The sequence below is a fragment of the Jaculus jaculus genome, chromosome 9, assembly GCF_020740685.1.
Source record: "Jaculus jaculus isolate mJacJac1 chromosome 9, mJacJac1.mat.Y.cur, whole genome shotgun sequence".
NCBI lineage: Eukaryota > Metazoa > Chordata > Mammalia > Rodentia > Dipodidae > Jaculus > Jaculus jaculus.
In genome coordinates this window covers 138,693,468-138,711,646 of record NC_059110.1, presented here as the reverse complement: position 1 = coordinate 138,711,646, position 18,179 = coordinate 138,693,468, and the positions used below count along the sequence as shown (strand labels likewise).

General features: G+C 45.1%; 1 protein-coding gene across 1 annotated transcript; it reads right to left on the bottom strand.

Moving 5' to 3' along the window:
- Positions 1–1,837: 1,837 nt before the first annotated feature.
- On the bottom strand, positions 1,838–17,301 carry LOC101595424 (fructosamine 3 kinase related protein). The gene is made up of 6 exons (XM_004655027.2): positions 17,117–17,301; positions 11,786–11,937; positions 9,979–10,070; positions 7,597–7,679; positions 3,229–3,351; positions 1,838–2,967 (listed from the first exon to the last, which is right to left on the bottom strand). The coding sequence occupies exons 1-6, from the start codon at positions 17,255–17,257 to the stop codon at positions 2,629–2,631; spliced, it is 930 nt and encodes a 309-aa protein (XP_004655084.1). The 5' UTR covers positions 17,258–17,301; the 3' UTR covers positions 1,838–2,628.
- Between the last annotated feature and the right edge of the window lie 878 nt (positions 17,302–18,179).

Below are 18,179 nucleotides of genomic sequence, written 5' to 3'. Positions count from 1 at the left end.
TCGCTTCCAGTAGCTAGCAAGTTTGCACCACTACGCCTAGCTACATTAGTCTATTGTTCGTATAATTTTAAATACTGCTGCATATGTTCTATAGTCCTTACAAATCTTGTTGTGATGGTCAATTTTAGATGCCAATTTGATGGGATTAAAGGACACTAAGCCAGTAAAGGATTATTTCTGGTACTTGAATAAGCAAACTAAATAAAGAGGGTTCATTTTTATCAGAGGTAGGTAGACACTATGCAATTCGCTGAGTGCTCAAAAAAAAAAAAAAAAGAGGAGTCTCCCTCTCTTTCTCTCTCTCTCTCTCTCACACACACATACACACACACAGAATTTTCCATCTTTCCCTGTCTTTGGACAACAAAACTCCAGATTCTCTGGGCATTACACTCTAGGAAATGCACCAGCCACTCCCAGGTTCTCAGGTCCTCAGCCTTAGACTGACAGCTGTGACCCTGGCTCCCCAGGTTCTCGAGCCTGAGTACTTGGACTGAGCCACATTATTGTCTTTGAGTCTCCAGCTTTCAGATGGCCTCCATCACTGTGTAAGCCAGTTCCCCTAATTTAAAAAAAAAAAATCCCTTCCCACATTACCTATATGCACATATAATTTATATCCTATTGGTTCTGTTTCTTTGAAGAGCCTGGACTAATACACTTGCTAAGAATTTAAAAATGTAATTGAAAATGAAAAGAGGGGGTGAACAGAATAGAAATGCCAATGTCATATGTTCGTTACTGTCTGCCAAGTGGATGGAAACCCCATCTGGAAGCCTTTAATGTAATAATAAATATTCAAGAGTCAAAAAAAAAAAAAAGAAATTCACTATGTAGTCTCAGGGTACCCTTGAACTCACCACAATCCTCCTACCTCTGCCTCCCAAGTGCTGGGATTAAAGACATGCACCACCACACCAGGCCCTGTACTATTTATTTTTTTAAGTTGTTGTGTTTTGTTTTGTTTTTTGCTTATTTTATTTATTTGAGAGCGACAGGACGGAGAGAAAAGAGGCAGATAGACAGAGAGAGAATGGGCACGCCAGGGCCTCCAGCCACTGCAAACGAACTCCATATGCATGAACCTTCTGTGCATCTGGCTTATGTGGGTACTCGGGAATTGAGCCTTGAACCGGGGTCCTTAGGCTTCATAGGCAAGCGCTTAACCACTAAGCCATCTTTCCAGCCCTGTACTATTCTTTATTTGAACAAAAAAAAGGGCTGGAGAGATGGCTCAGCAATTAAGGTGCTTGCCTGCAAAGCCAAAGAACCCATGTTCGATTCCTCAGTGCCCACATAAAGCCAGATGCACAAGGTGGTACATGCATCTAGAGTTCCTCTGCAGAGGTTAGAGCCTGTCATGTCCACTCTCAGCTGGCAAATAAATTCCCAGCACTTGGGAGGCAGAGGTAGGAGGGTTGCCATGAGTTCAAGGCCACCCTGAGATTACATAGTGAATTCCAGGTCAGCCTGGGCTAGAGTGAAACTCTACCTTAAAAAAATTATATAGATAGATAGATAGATATAGATATAGATATTTCTTTTAAAAAACACAGCATGTGAGGATGAAGTATGAGGATCTCAGTGAGTTTGAGGCCAGCTTGGGGCCACAGGGTGAATCTTAGGTCAGCCTGGGCTAGAATGGACCCTGCCAAAGATATAGGGGGCAGAAGATAGGAGAGACTGGGGCAGGGGGTGAGACGGAGAGAAGGAGAAAGAGAGGGAGAGGAAGGACAGAAAGAAACTTACTTATTGGCACAAAGTATTACATAGGTTTCTAAGAAAACAGCTAGGATAAATGTAGAATGAAAAATAAGGAAATATATAGACTCAGGCATCACTGAAACTACTGAAAATTTATTCAAACTTTTAGGTAAAAAGATTTATCAACATCAATACCATTCACAAAATTTCTCATTATTACAATGCTGAAAGACAGAAAAAAATATTAGTCCAATACTCATTTTATAAGCTGCAAAGGAACGACAACTTGGCAAGCTGTGGAAAACAGCACAAAGTTGGAATTACAGTAGTTGAAGGCTCCTAAAATTACCAAATTAACTTTAAGGCTGGCAACTTGGTCAGTCCCAAAACCAATCTATTGACCTGCTCTGCCCTTAGTAGGATCCAGAGATACTGCACAAAGAAAAGAGAATGTATTTGATTGTATAATTGGTCATTATTCAAGGCTTCTATTAGGATGATTCCATGTGATGGTAAGATTCCAAGTCTTAGCATGACAAAGTATGACTGAACAGGTCAGAGATATTGCTGACGTGGAGAGGCAGCAGGTGGACATACCAGTCACTTCCCTGCACAATGGGCACCCTCCATTCTTCCCATACAGTCACTCACAGTTCTTTACCTTTGGAGCAAAGCATTACTAAATGTTTACATCATCAGTATGGCCTTATCCAGGCAGGAAATCTAACAAAATGTAAAACCTGAGGTCATCATAACCTTTCCTGAGGCAACCCATACTTCAGGAGGCTTGGAAATAAGCCACTGAGTGACTGCACGCAATCCAACTATGGGGTCAACAAGAAGAATTCATGAGGAATAGGACTGTGGAGAAACAAGACCCTCAGCACACTTCTTAGAGACTCTGCCTTCTGGTGGGAAAACAGCTCATTGGGTGATGTTCCTCATGATGTTTAGGGATGAACCTCTGTACCCTGACCCAAAATGATTCCAGTGGTTCAGGTAATGAAAGAGCTGGTACAACTTCAGACGTTTCTCAAATCCTGGAGCCTTGGGGATTTTGCTGTGATAGGCAGAGTAAAAGGAACTACTGAAGCCCCCAAACATGCCAGCTATTGCCAGCTCATACTCTGAGTGACCATAGAAGGATGCTGGATCGAAAATGATGGGCCCAAAGGAATCTTCTGCAACGTTTCCTCCCCAGAGGTCTCCATGAAGTAAAGAGGGAATGATTTCCAGGTCACGGAAAAAGTCAGGGATCTTCAACTGCAGGGAGGAAGATAGTCAATGCATATGGGGAAGCAAATGTTTTCCCAAGTGCTGTTCCATATATTTGAGTAACAGCAAAGTATTCATGTATGTCTGGCCCAGGGTGGGGGGAGTAGAGCAAATGGGACAGTGACATATGCACTGCTTCCTGTCCAGGACCAGACTCAGAGATAACACACCTGCCTTGGTGCCTTCCCCTTATCATGACTCAATGGGGCATATTGTTGGCACTAGGCATTCAGCAGTGGCCCTGCTCACCTGCAAAGCAGACCAGAGCTCAAGAGCTTCCCGGTCCCCAGACTTCTTCTCCACCATGTCGATCTGGGGCTGAATGCGTTGCTGGGCATAGAATGTAACCCAATCCTTCTGCCAGTCATTTACCTGCATAGAAGACAGCAAAGGAGAAAGTAGAGTTCACCAGAAAATGTCTGAAGGATGGCTTGAATACACAGAAGTATCCCAAGAGGAAAGGACTGCAGAAAGTGTGCAGCAGATGTAGCAGCCACAGGAGGGATGACCAAGTAGCACAGAACCTTGAAACAGGCTGAGTGAGACCTTAGGTCGTCTAACAAGCAGTGGGATCAAGACATTGTAGTCTTTAAAGATTGAAGAGCACTGGGACATATTCTATTAATTACACCCACTCTGGAACAGAAGACACAGCTAGTAGACTTTCCTGATTCGTATGGCTCATTTCTGACCATCTGCTCATAGCTGCCTAGCCATATTTTAACCTTTGTTCAGAAAGTGATAATGAGAAAAGTCCTATGAATCTTATGTAAAAAGGTTCCCAAAGGGCTGGAGTGGTGGCTCAGCAGTTAAGGTGCTTGCCTGTGAAGCCTAAGGACCCAGGTTCAATTTCCCTGTACCCACGTAAGCCAAATGTACAAGGTGGCACATGCATCTGGAATTTGTTTGCAGTGGCTCAAGAACCTGGTACACCCATTCTCTAAGATAAATAAACAACAACAACAACAAAAAAATCAAAAAGATTTCCCCCTCCCAAAAAAAGATGTCCAGACCACTGGATATTCCCACACAGGAGGGACACAAGACAGACACACAAGAGCAGAGCAAAGCCAGGCAAGGTGGTGCACACCTTTAATCCCAGCACTCAGAGGCAGGAGGATTGCCATGAGTTCAAGGCCACCATGAGACTACATAGTGAATACCAGGTCAACATGGGCTAGAGTAAAACCCTACCTCAAAAAACCAAGGGTTTGGGGATTTAGCTCAGTGGATGAGTGCTTGCCTAGCAAGCACAAGGCCCTGGGTTCAGTCCTCAGCACTGAAAAAAACAAAAAACAAACAACAAAAAAACAAACAAGGGCTGGGTGTGGTGTTGCATGCCTTTAATACCAGCACTTGGGAGAAAGCAGAGGTAGGAGGATCGCCATGAGTTCAAGGCTACCTTGAGAATACATAGTGAATTCCCGGTTAGCCTGGGCTAGAGACCCTACCTCAAAAAAAAAAAAAAAAAAAAAAAAAACACAAAACACAAAACACAAAACACAAGGGCTGGAGAGATGGCTTAGTTGTTAAGGTGATTGCCTGCAAAGCCTAAGGACCTATGTTCAACTCTCCAGATCCCACCTAAGCAATATGCACAAAGGTGATTCAAGTGCAAGGGCACACATGCCCACTAGGTGGCACAAGCATCTGGGGTTCGATTTCAGTGGCTGAGGCCCTAGCATGCAAATTCTCTCTGCCTCTCTCTAAAATAAATAAATAAAACAAGAGCAAAGTAACCCACACAGCAGGATGTGACACAGGAGAACACAGTACCATATATAGATGCACATAGACACATGTACACAAACACACCTAAATGGTGAGTTAGAGGTAAGAAGAGATAAAAGAGAAATGCCAGCTGATGCAACCTGCCTGGGACAGGCAAGACTAGAGAGCACCATTCAACGCCCCAAGGCAAGGTAACAGACAAGCTTCTACAACTTTAAAAAAAATCTATGAAGGGGGCTGGAGAGATGGCTTAGCGGTTAAGCGCTTGCCTGTGAAGCCTAAGGACCACGGTTCGAGGCTCGGTTCCCCAGGTCCCACGTTAGCCAGATGCACAAGGGGGCGCACGCACGCATCTGGAGTTCGTATGCAGAGGCTGGAAGCCCTGGCGCGCCCATTCTCTCTCCCTCTATCTGTCTTTCTCTCTGTGTCTGTCGCTCTCAAATAAATAAATAAATAAAATTAAAAAAAAAAAATCTATGAAGGGCTGGAGAGATGGCTTTAGCGGTTAAGCGCTTGCCTGTGAAGCCTAAGGACCCTGGTTAGAGGCTCAGTTCCCAGGACCCACGTTAGCCAGATGCACAAGGGGGCGCACACATCTGAAGTTCGTTTGCAGTGGTTAGAGGCCCTGGCACGCCTATTCTCTCTCTCTATATCAGCGTCTTTCTCTCTCTGTCTGGTGCTCTCAAATAAATAAATAAAAATAAAAAAAAATCTATGAACGCTGTGCCACCAGGAAACCCCTGGAAGCTTCTAGATTCTGCATTATTTCCTTCTCAGGAGCCATCTGTTTGTCCCCCAAAAGCAGAGCTTCCATCCTACCCACTCCATATTTACTGGGCATTAAGCAGAACTTCCCAGGAAGAAACTTCCAGAGGAGCATACTTTAAAACCACAAAACTGAAAGGTACAATTCCTTGTCACTGTGTTGTCTCTGAGAGTTCAGTACCTTGGTATCCACAAGGAATTGGAGATATTCAAGACCTTATTCTAAAATGATGTATATTTTGCACAAAACCTACATGTACCCTGCCATATGCTTTAAATCATCTCAAGATTACTTACAGTATTTAATATAATATAAATGCTATATAAATAGTTGTTATATTATATTATGAAATAACAGCAAGAAAAGTGCCCACATTCAGTGTAGATATAACTTTTTCCTGAATATTTTCAATTCAGTTGGGTGAATTCAGATGCAGAACATATGGATATGGGAGATTAAATGGCAATTTAAAAATTTATTTATTTATTTATTTGCATATGTTTATGTATGTGAAAGAGAGGGAGGGAGGGAGGTAAAGAGAGATGGGGGGAGAGGTGCACCAGGGCCTCTTGTGATTGCAAATTAACTCCAGACACTTGTATCATTTTGTCCATCTGGCTTACAGGGGAGGCTTGGAACTTGAACCTGGGCCAGCAGGCTTTTGCTAGCAAGTCTCTTTAACCACTAAGCCATCTTCCCAGCCCCTGACTGGATATTTAAAATAAAACACAGGGGCTGGAGAGATGGCTTAGCGGTTAAGCGCTTGCCTGTGAAGCCTAAGGACCCCGGTTCAAGGCTCGGTTCCCCAGGTCCCATGTTAGCCAGATGCACAAGGGGGCACACGCGTCTGGAGTTCGTTTGCAGAGGCTGGAAGCCCTGGCACACCCATTCTCTCTCTATCCCTCTATCTGTCTTTCTCTCTGTGTCTGTCGCTCTCAAATAAATTAAAAAAAATTTTTTTTTTTAAATAAAACACAGGATTTTTTTTTTTTTTTTTTTGAGGTAGGGTCTTGCTCTAGTCTAGGCTGACCTATGTAGTTTCAGGGTGGCCTTGAACTCATAGCAATCCTCCTACCTCTGTCTCCCAAGTGCTGGGATTAAGGCATGCACCACCATACCCAGCTGAATTTTCTAAAAACCTAGCATCCTGGGCTGGAGAAATGGTTTAGCAGTTAAGGCACTTGTCTGCGAAGCCAAAGGACCCAAGTTCAACTCTCCAGGACCCACGTAAGCTAGATACACAGGGGGGGAGGGGAGCACAAGCAGCTGGAGTTCATTTGCCATGGCCAGTGGCCCTGGCATGTCCATTCTCTCTGTTTGCCTCTCTTCTCTCTCTGCTTGCAAATAAAACCTAACATCCTATGTTGTTACTTCTATCTGTTTCTCCGTGTTTATCTATGGTTTTGCTGTTGTATGTTTGTTTTGATTTTTTTTTTTTTTTTGGTTTTTCGAGGTAGGGTCTCACTCTGGCCCAGGCTGACCTGGAATTAACTATGTAGTCTCAGGGTGGCCTTGAACTCACGGCAATCCTCCTACCTCTGCCTCCCAAGTGCTGGGATTAAAGGCATGTACCACCACGCCCGGCTGTTTTAGTTTTTTTTTTTTTTAATTTTTTTATTTTAAATTATTTATTTATTTATTTATTTGAGAGTGACAGACACAGAGAGAAAGAGGGAGAGAGAGGGAATGGGTGTGCCAGTGCTTCCAGCCTCTGCAAACGAACTCCAGATGTGTGCGCCCCCTTGTGCATCTGGCTAACGTGGGACCTGGGGAAGCGAGCCTCGAACCGGGGTCCTTAGGCTTAACCGCTAAGCCATCTCTCCAGCCTGTTTTAGTTTTTTTGAGGTAGGGTCTCACTGTAGCCAGGCTGTTCTGGAACTCACTCAGTAGCTTCAGGCTGAGCTCAAACTCACACTGATTCTCCTATCTCATCCTCCTAAGTGCCACTACACATGGTTCCATATTATCTATGTAAGGTATGTCAATTTCTTATAAACTAGCAAAGAGAAAAAGAATGTGAAGAGTTACAAAATCTCACTGGAAACAAAGAGGCTGCTGCCCCCTTTTTGTTTCAATAGCCAATCTGACTATCAACTAGAAATGAGTGCTGTGCCACTCACCTGAGGGAGGTATCCACAGCATGTTACCACATCAAACCCAAACTGGTTCACGAAGAGCTGCTCTTCCTGCCCACCTCCTTTCCCTTGCATACAAAAAAGAAAAAAAGAGAAAGATAACTAGTTGTCCCCCGTGTTCCAAGAGATACTTGAACCCATTCTTAGAACTCAGCATTTCCTTGTAGTCAGTGTGCCCTTACTTTCTCATGTCCTAACCCAGAAACAAACAAGTACCCTGGTCTCTATTAACTACCAGGTCATTCAGAACAGAGATAGTTCCAGCAGATTTAATAGCCAAGGACACTAGCAGAAGCAGTATCAGAAGATGCATGGGATTAGGGGAGTGAACAACACTATATCAAAAATAAATAAATAGCTAGGCATGGGGCATGTCTTTAATCCCAGCATTCAGGAGGCTGAGGTGGGAGGATCTTTGTGAGTTTGAGGCCAGCCTGAGTGAGACTACATAGTAAATCTCAAGTCAGCTTGGGCTATAGTGAGAATCTACCTCGAAAAACCAAAAAAAAATAAAAATAAAAATAAACAAACAAGACTCCTTAGAGAAGAAAAAAATAGATCACATAATCAATTAAGAAACAATGGTAGTGAGGGGGTTCAAGGTAGAGTTTCATTCTAGCCTAGGCTGGCCTGGAACTCAGGCTATAGTCCCAGGCTGGCCTCAAGCTCATGATGATCTTCCTAACACTGCCTCAAGAGTACTGGGGTTAAAGTGTGTGCCACCACAGCCAGCATAGTATCATTTTTTTTTTTTTTTTTTTTGAGGCAGGGTCTCGCTCTATCCCAGGCTGACCTGGAATTCACTATGTAGTCTCAGGGTGGCCTCGAAGTCATGGCAATCCTCCTACCTCTGCCTCCCAAGTGCTGGGATTAAAGACGTGCGCCACCAAGCCCGGCCATAGTATCATTTTTGATAAAGTACTGTACTTTGAAATGGTCTTAGAGGTAGGAGGATTGCCGTGAGTTCAAGGCTACCCTGAGACTACATAGTGAATCTCAATCCTATGCAGCTCCCTAAACTCAAGAAAATCCCAATGGGCTGGAGGGATAGCTTAGCAGTTAAGGCATTTGCCTGCAAAGCCAAAGGACCCAGGTTCAATTCCCCAGGACCCACGTAAGCCAGATGTACAAGGTGGTGCAGGCGTCTGAAGTTTATTTACAGTGGCTAGAGGCCCTGGTATGCTCGCTCTCTCGCTCTCTCTCTCTCTCTCTCTGCCCTTTTCGCTCTCAAATAAATAAAAAAAAAATTATATTAAAAAAAAGAAAATCCCAATGGACTGAACTCCACACAGTTTGTAAGTGACAAGAAAGGCAATCCAACAGGGCCCATCAGTATATTTTCACAGGTTGGGCAGGATGATAGGACCTGTTAGTGTATCTTCCTTCACAAGATAAGCACACTGACAGGACCTGTCAGAGATCCTTATAGAATATGCAGACTAATGAAAACTGTCAGAAGGTCCTCTCAGGACTAGCAGGCTGATGGGACACATCAGTAGGACAAGGATAAGCAGTATGATGGGACCTATCAGCAGATCCTCACAGGACAGGCAGACAGGTGGGATGTATCATCAGATTCTTACACGTGGGAATGCTTTAAGGACCTGTCAGAAAATCCACACAGAAAGTACAGATTGATGGAACACATAAGTGCATCCTCACAGATGGGCAAGCTGATGAGATCCATCAACACATCCACATAGTAAGGGCAGGCTGACAGGACATAATCAATACACCTCACATAGTAGATTCTGGGTTATCTGCTTTCTGACTATCAGCTACTGTGAACAGAGTCAGTACATGTGCTACCTATGGATTATCAACTGTAGAGGCTGAAAATACTAGAAAATTCCCTCAGTCCAAACACCACACTAAGCTTTAAATAGGTCAGTTATGAGGGCTGTCATTCTAACCTTTAACAATGACGTGTAGGGTTGGAAAGATTGCTCAATGGTTAGGGTGCTTACCTGCAAAGCCTAAGGACCCAGGTTTGATTCCCCAGTACCCATGTAAGACAGATGCACACAGTTGTACATGCATCTGGAGTTTGTTTGCAGTTACTAGAGGCCACGGCACACCCTTGTCCCCCCTGCCCGTGATAAATAAAGTACAAAAAAAAAAAAAAGAAGAAGGAGGAGGAGGAGGAGGAAGAGGATGTGTACTTAAATGTGTACTTAAAGAAAAGACACTGTTTAATGGGGTTTCAAGTCCAGCAAACATTTCCTGACTTTCAATACTTGTAGGCCACACTGTGCTGATCACATGCATGATGTCCATGCAGCCTTAGAATAACAGGCTGCAGCACTACCTCATCCCTGAGCCCACATATCTGAATGACCACCTCCAATAGCCCACTCAGGCTCTTACCCACTGTGCTTGCCTCCTTCAGGAGCACCTCTCCTCGCTTCTTGTTCTCAAGGTGTAGATCTGCAAGCTGGGTTCCAAGCTTTGCAGCATGACTATTAAAAAAAAAGTCAGCAACTAAATAAATGATACAAGAATAGGAGATGCATATCCATTTGAAAGGTCCCAGGGCACATGAAGCAGTTCAAACATTTTGAGGACAGAAGCTCTATTCTACTGAAACAAAAAGTAAAGTCAGGTGTAGTGGCACATAAGTGTAACCTCAGCACTTGGGAAGTAGAGGCAAGGAATCAGCCTTGGCTTCATAGTGAGTTACAGGCTAGCCTGTGGTACATGAAATCCTATCTCAAAACACAAAAGCCAGGCATGGTGGCGTACACCTTCAACTGGGGAGGCAGAGGTGGGAGGATCACCATGAGTTTGAGGCCACCTTGACACTACAGTGAATTCCAGACCAGCCTGGGCTACAGCAAAATCATACCTCAAAAAAAAAAAAAAAAAGAAAAGAAAAAAGAAAAAGAAAAAAACAGAAAAAGCAAACAAACAAACAGGGGCTGGAGAGATGGCTTAGTGGTTAAGGTACTTGCCTGCAAAACCTTTGGATCCAGGTTTGATTCCCCAGTACCCATGTAAGCCAGATGCACAAAGAGGCGTGCATGTATCCAGAGTCCACTTGCAGTGGCTAGGAGCCCTGGAGTGCCCTTTCTCTCTCTCTGCCTCTTTCTCTTTCTCAAAAAAAAGGGGGACTGGAGAGATGGCTTAGCAGTTAAGGCACTTGCCTGTGAAGCCTAAGGACTCATGTTCAACTCTCAAGGTCCCAAGTAAGCCAGATGCAGTGATGCAAGTGCACAAGGGGTGAATGTGTCTAGAGTTCAACTGCAGTGGCTAAATGCCCTGATGTGCTAATTTTGCCCCTCTCTCCAAAATAAAAGGCCAATTTGTTAGGCTTGCTTCAAAAAAAAAAAAAAAAAAGAGCTGGGCATGGTGGCACACACCTTTAATCCCAGCACTTGGGAGGGAGGCAGAGGTAGGAGGATTACAGAGAATTCAAGGCCAGTCTGAGACTACATGGTGAATTCCTGGTCAGCCTGGGCTAGAGCAAGACCCTACCTCAAAAAACCAAAATTATAATATAAAAATAAGGGGTGGAAGGCTGGATAGGATGGCTTAGTAGTTAAGGCATTTGCCAGTGAAGGCTAAGGACCTATATTTAACTCTTCACATCCTACATAAGCCAGATGCACAAGGTGATGCAAATGTGCAAGGTCACACATGCACACAATGTGATGCACATGGAGGCCTTGGCTTGCCAGTTCTCTCTCACACTCTTGCTCTCTCACATTAAAAAAAAGACGGTCTGTTGGGCTTGACTAAAAAAGAAAATACTAGTAATAAGGGCTGGAGAGATGGCTTAGCAGTTAAGGCACTTGCCTGCAAAGCCTGAGGACCCAAGTTCAATTCTCCGGGACCCACGCGAGCCAGATGCACAAGGTGGCACATGCATCTGGAGTTCATTTGCGGCAGCTGGAGGCCTCATTGTGTCCATTCTCTCTTTCTCTCTAACATATAAATAAATTATATATATATAAATAAAAGGCAAGAGGTTCCAACTATTTGACTACCTTTTTCAGCTTCATTCAACTTTGCATTGGGTCCTTTGTCATCATCCTACTTTGGCCTTGAACTGACAGAGTACATGCTACTCATTTTGCAGAGCCATAACTCCTCAAAATCATGTCCCAAAGTACAAGATCCAGTAATAAAAGAACCACATAGAGAAAAAAATATATAAAGATATGTCAAGACAGACCTGCTCAGATATCGCATGTCCAAATGCTCCATCACGAGCATACTCCCACCTCCTGGGGCATCAAGAACCTTGATGGGCTTGGGTACTTTCACTGTGTCTGTCTTCAAAATAGCAGTTAAACTTGCCATCTCACCTTCAAACATTCTTTTTGCCTGTCAGTAAAATAATGGAAGAAAAAGAGGGAGACCAAGGTCATTGGGGAAAGACTATACAGATGTTTTCTTCTGGCATCTTATTTTATTTTTTATTTATTTGAGAGAAGGCAAGAGGCAGAGAGAGAATGGGTGCGCCAGGGCTTCGAGCCACTGCAAACGAACTCCAAATGCATGCGCCACCTCGGGCATCTGGCTTATGTGGCTCCTGGGGAATCAAGCTGGGGAATCAAAGTCCTTTGGCTTTGCAGGCAAGTGCCTTAACTGTTAAACCATTTCTCCAGCCCTGGCATTACAATTTTATTTTAGTTTTTTGTTTGTTTGTTTGTTTGATTTTCAAAGCAGGGTTTCGCTCTAGCCCCAAGGCTGACCTGGAATTCACTCTGTAGTCTCAAGGTGTCCTCAAACTCACAGCAATGCTTCTACCTTTGCCTCTCAAGTGCTGAGACTGGCATTACAATTTTAAATCAAAGGTATGCTGGACTGAGAACTCTCCAGATGCATGCACCACTTTGGGCATCTGGCTTACATGAGTACTGGGGAATTGAACCTGGATCATTAGGCTTTTCAAGCAAGTGCCTTAACCACTGAACCATCTCTAGAGGCCCCACACATCTTTTTTTGTGTGGTTTTCAAGGTAGGGTCTAGCTCTAGCCCAGGCTAACCTGGAATTTACTATGTAATCTCAGGCTAGCTTCAAACTCATGGCAAGTCTCCTACTTCTGCTTCCTGAGTGCTGGGATTAAAGGCTTGTGCCAACATGCTAGTCTGTTTTCTTCCTTCCTTTTCCTTTTTTGTGGTCCAAACCTCAGTTTTTTTGGGGGGGGGACTTTTTAAATTTTATATTTAAAATTTTTTGACAACTTCCATTATTATAGACAACAAACCATGATAATTCCCTGCCCAACCCCTGTACTTTTTCCTTCACAACTCCACTCTCCATCATATCCCCTTTCCCATTCAATCAGTCTCTCTTTTATTTTTGATGTCATCATCTTTTCCTCTATTATGAGGGTCTTGTGTAGGCAATACCAGGCACTACTATGAGATCATGGATATCCAGGCTATTTTGTGTCTAGAAGAGTGCATTGTAAGGAGTCCTACCCTTCCTTTGGCTCTTACATTCTTTCTGCCACCTCTTCCGCAGTGGACCCTGAGCCTTGGAAGGTGTGACAGAGGTGTTTCAGTGCTGAGCGCTCCTCTGCCACTTCTCAGCACTCTGGTGCCTTTTAGGTCATCCTAGAGGTTTTTTCTTTAATTTTTCCACTTTTGACATTTCACACGTGAATGTGTATATATGTAATATATTTTGATCTTACTCACCCAATGACCTTGTCTCATTTTCTCCCCTTCCATGACACCCTTTTTTTCTTAAACTTTTTTATTTATTTGAAAGAGACAGAAAGAGGCAGATCCCATGAACACCCTTCTTCCCCAGTAATCTCCATCTTACTTTCATGCCCATTTTTAATCCATTGAATTTAATTAGGGTTGCTTTTTTCCCCTTCTTTTCCTTCCCTCCCTCCCTTTCTAAACAGTGCATCATGTAGCCCACCCTGACCCCAAACCTGTTATATAGCCGATGATAACCCTGAACTTGTGATCTTCCTGCCTACCTCCTGAGGGCAGGGATAATAGGCGTGAGCCACCATGCCAGGTTTTACATGATGCTGGAGATGGAACTCACAGCTCTATCCACTCAGTCACAACCTTAGCCCCATAAATATTTCTTAGAGGCAGTGTCAGTATCTTTCTCAAAAGTGCAGTCAGTAGGTCACACGACCAAAGACAAGGTCTCTGCATGGATGTTCAGATGCTCTTGATAACCCCCACCACTTCAGTATGAACCGAAAACACTCAGAGCACAGAAAATCAGGACCAGCAAACTTTTTCTGTAAAGGGCCAGAATAAATATGTTAGGCTTTGTAAGCCATACAACTCTGTACTGACTCTGCCCTGTGTGTTCAAAAGGTCACTATCCCTGAGGTGGGAACCAGCCACAGGTTCATAAACAGGAATAGGAATAAATTTTTCTATAAGGCCCTCTCCAAGCCCACTTCACACGATTCCTACACTAGAACACAGGGTGTCTGATGGCTTTTCCCACCCCTGAAGAGGAAAAGCCAAGTGCCCTACACTCCTAAACTCCTACCCCATGCCAATCCTCTCACTTGTGGGTGACAGCTTTCAAGAGGGGCCAGAAGACAGGCTGGGGCAGAATTTTGTGGTGGGTGTGTTTCTTCCTCTTTCCTCCAGTCTCAGCATGGATGTGCTTGGCATGCAGGCCGTGGGATGAACACAGCCTCCAGGGCACTGCACATGGTGTTGGCATCTCCATCTTCACTAGTGACCACTGTGTCCAGGAGACATACAGCCTCTGCAGAGCCTTCACGGATCCCACCAGCTTCTTGATGACCTGGATGGCAGCCCGGGGGTCCAGTCCATTCTCTACCACTGAGAGCATTTCCACTCAGGCAGCAACTCCTGAAGACACTCACATGACACCGAAGGAAGACACTGGGGAGCAGGGAGCTGGTATGGGACACTCCCGGCCGCGGTGACTAAGCCGCAGCCTCCTAGCCACTGACTACCCATACCTCATTTTTTAAAAAAATATTTTTTATTTATTTGCAAGCAGAGGGAGAGAATGACAGTGAGGGAGAGGGAGTGGACATGCCAGGGCCTCTTCCCACTACAAGAAAACTCCAGGTGCATGAACTTTTCATCTGGCTTTATGTGGATATGGAGGAATCAAACCCAGGCCATCTGGCCTTGCAAGCAAGTGCCTTTAATCACTATGCCACCTTTCTAGCCCCGACACCCCACTTTAAAAAAAAGTGCATGCAGCCGGGCATGGTAGCACCTGCCTTTAATCTCAGAACTTGGGAGGCTGAGGTAGGATAGCTGTGAGTTCGAGCCCAATCTGAGATTACATAGTGAATTCCAGGTCAACCTGGGCTTTCAAGATCTTACCTTGAAAAAACCAACCAACCAACCAAACAAGCAAAGAGTGCAAATATCACCAGAAGTCCTACTTCTCCCCAACCACAGCCATTGCTCACCCCTAGCCAACCACTAGCTTCCACCATCACAGTTATTTTGCCTGTTTGATCTTTTTTTTTTTGGTTTTGTTTTTCAAGGTAGGTTCTCACTCTAGCCCAGGCTTACCTGAAATTCATTCTGTATTCTCAGGGTAGCCTTGAACTCATGGTGAACCTTCTACTTCTGCCTCCTTAGTGCTGTGATTTTAAAGACGTGCGTCACCATGCCCAGCTTTGTTTGATCATTTTTGTTGTTTGAAACAGGGTTTTGCTGTGTAGCCCAACTGGCCTTAAATTCACAATCCTCCTGCCTCCAGTGCTGCTGTTTGATCATTCTGCAGAGTCATACTGCTCTGCAGTCTGGTGTCTTCATTCCAGTGTATTCCATATATTGGCTCATGAACAGTAAAAGTTTACTCTCCTGTGTATAGTGCTTCACAGTGTGAATGTACCAAACTATAATCACCCAATCAACTGTTGATACAGACAACGAAGCTTCCAATTTGGGGTTACTATGAAAGGTGTTGCCATGGACATTCTTCTACTTATTCTCTCAGCTACTAACTGGGATCTTGGCAAGTTACTTAAGCTTTCAATGCTTCTATTTTCTCATTTGAAAAATGGGTCTAACCACAAAATTTAATAGGCTTGCTGCTATGATTAACCAAATTAGCAGGTAACACACAGTGTAAATATGCTGTATTATTACTCCCTTAGAGAGGCAAAGTTTCTGAGAAGAAAGAACTGTGTTCTAGGAAGAACCTTCAGTGTTTTCTTTAGAAGATAGAGGGGAATAGGACCCTGACTAACCTGAGACTAAAGAAAGAAGTAGTATGTTTTTTAAATAATGCAGGAGAGGTGAAAAGAGTGCCTGTGGAGCTGGAGAGATGGCTTAGCAGTTAAGCGCTTGCCTGTGAAGCCTAAGGACCCCGGTTCAAGGCTGGATTCCCCAGTACCCACATAAAACAGATGCACAAGGTGGCACATGCATCTGGAGTTCCTTGGCAGTGGCTGGAGGCCCTGGTGTGCCCATTCTCTTTCTCTCTCTCTGCCTCTTTCTCTGTCACTCTCAAATAAATTAAATTAAGAGTGCCTATGAACCCAGCTAATGGTCATGGCTCCTTCAGAGAAAAAAATTTACTGCTATGTGGCCTGATGTTTCTAAGCTACGAAAGTAGCTACTCATGAATAGACCCACAGTAAATAAGATCTAGAAAACAAATCTCAAGAAGGCCTATGAGACCCTACCTCGAAAAACCAAAAAAAAAAAAAAAAGTCTGGATGACAGACTTGACTCCCAAAAAGCAGAGCACAGAATATTTCCAACACATCCAGTTCATGATTCACCATGTGACAACCAAGAGCAAAACTGCAGGAGTGGAGCTGGACAGATGGCTTAGTGGTAAAGGCGCCTGCCTGTGAAGCCTAAGGACTCAGTTTCTATTCCCCAGTATCCACGTAAGCACAAGGTAGTGGATGTGACTGGAGTTTGTTTATAGTGGCTGGAGGCCGTGTGTGCACCCATTCTTTCTCTCTACCTGCCTCTCTCTTTCTTTCTCTCTAGTAAATAAATTAAAAAATAAATTAAAAAAACCTGCAGCAGTGAGGCTCCCCTTATCTTCCACGAGACCCTTGAGAAAAGCTTACCATACAAACAGAAAGGGTAGGATGGCTAAATAATTTTTGATAACTTAATATCTTTGTTCTGTGGGCTTTCGTCCCTGCGAATTCAAATAAGCCCCAGGCAGGCTCGTCCACGCATGTCCTTGCTCAAAACTCACCAAACAGGGGCTGGAGAGATTGCTCCGCCGTTAAAGGCCCTGGCTTGCAAAGCCTAATACCCCCTCCCCCGCCCCGTTGTGGAAGGGGGAAGAAACCTCAACAAACACTTAAAAAAAGTCTCTTCTCAAAGGAGTGACCTCAGAATCGGGGAAACCACTTCCAGCACCTTGGCAAGGAGGTCCGAGGCCCGCGCGAATCCGCGACCATGCGTCGCGGTCGGGGCGCAGCGCTCGCCCGCTCGGGGTGGGAGGGTCGCACCCGCGGCGCTGCTCGGGCCGAAGGCCGCGCGTCGCCGTCCCTGAAGACGGGCTCGCGGGGCCGCCCGTACTCGAGCCCCGACGCGCTGGCAACCGTACCTCCGCTTTGGAGTTCACTTTCACAAACACTCTTCCGGTGTCCGTGTCGTAACTCTGGCCCTGGCTAATGCACCCGCCTCCCGAGTGACCCGAGGCCTTCACGCAGGCGCAGCCCAGCTCGCGCTTCAGCAGCTCCTCCATGTTGGCGCCGCGGCCGCACAGCGCTCAGACCGGCCGCGGAAGCCCTCCTCCGCCGGGGCGAGACAGGCGCGAGCGCGATTGGGTGGCGGCAAGGGAGGGCGGAGCCTCGCAGGGTTAGGGGAGCTAGGGTCTTCCGGGGCTCACCCCGCTCTCCCTCTCCTGGCCGAGGACGCCGGGCCCTTCGGTCCACGTGACTGCCAACCTTACTGGAGCGTCCCGCCTGAACGTCTGATTATCGTCGGTCGAGGACTGTCCTCAGTTCCTTGCGGCATGATAAAAATATGTTTTGCTGTCGATGTGTCCGTAGAGTCTTGAAATTGGGAACATGGAGCTGGGCTTCTGAAGTTGATTCCCAGGCCACCCATCTAAAGCTGGACATGGCATGCCTGAAACCCTAGTGATGAGGATGGTAATTGCTGTGGTCTACTGAAAAATGGCAGTTCCAGGTTCCGTGAGAGACTGTCTCAAGGAGACAAGCAGTAGAGTAATAGAGGACAACAGCCAGGGTTCTCCTGTGGCCTTCAGGAGCACACGTGCACACAGTGTACTACCAAGACACACACACTGTGGAAGCACAGATCTGAACTCCGTAAGATGCAGTGGCAGCCTAGGGACAGGAAAGAGGTGCAGCCTGAATCAAGGACCCCAGAAACATTCCAAAGTAGGTTAATTAGAGGGTGTGTTCATGCTTAAACAAACAACAGTGAAATTATAATCTGTAATATGGCCAGCAAGGATGTCAAAAGAGGTAAACTTTGCTTTCCATGGAAGTCAAAGATAGTGGAATATCATCAGACTAAAACCAAAAGAGTATAAGTGTCCAGGGAAAATACATTTTCAAGGACTAAAGTGGGGCTGGAGAGATGGCTCTGTTGTTAAGGCATTTGTCTACAAAGCCTAAGGTCCCAGGTTTGATTCCACA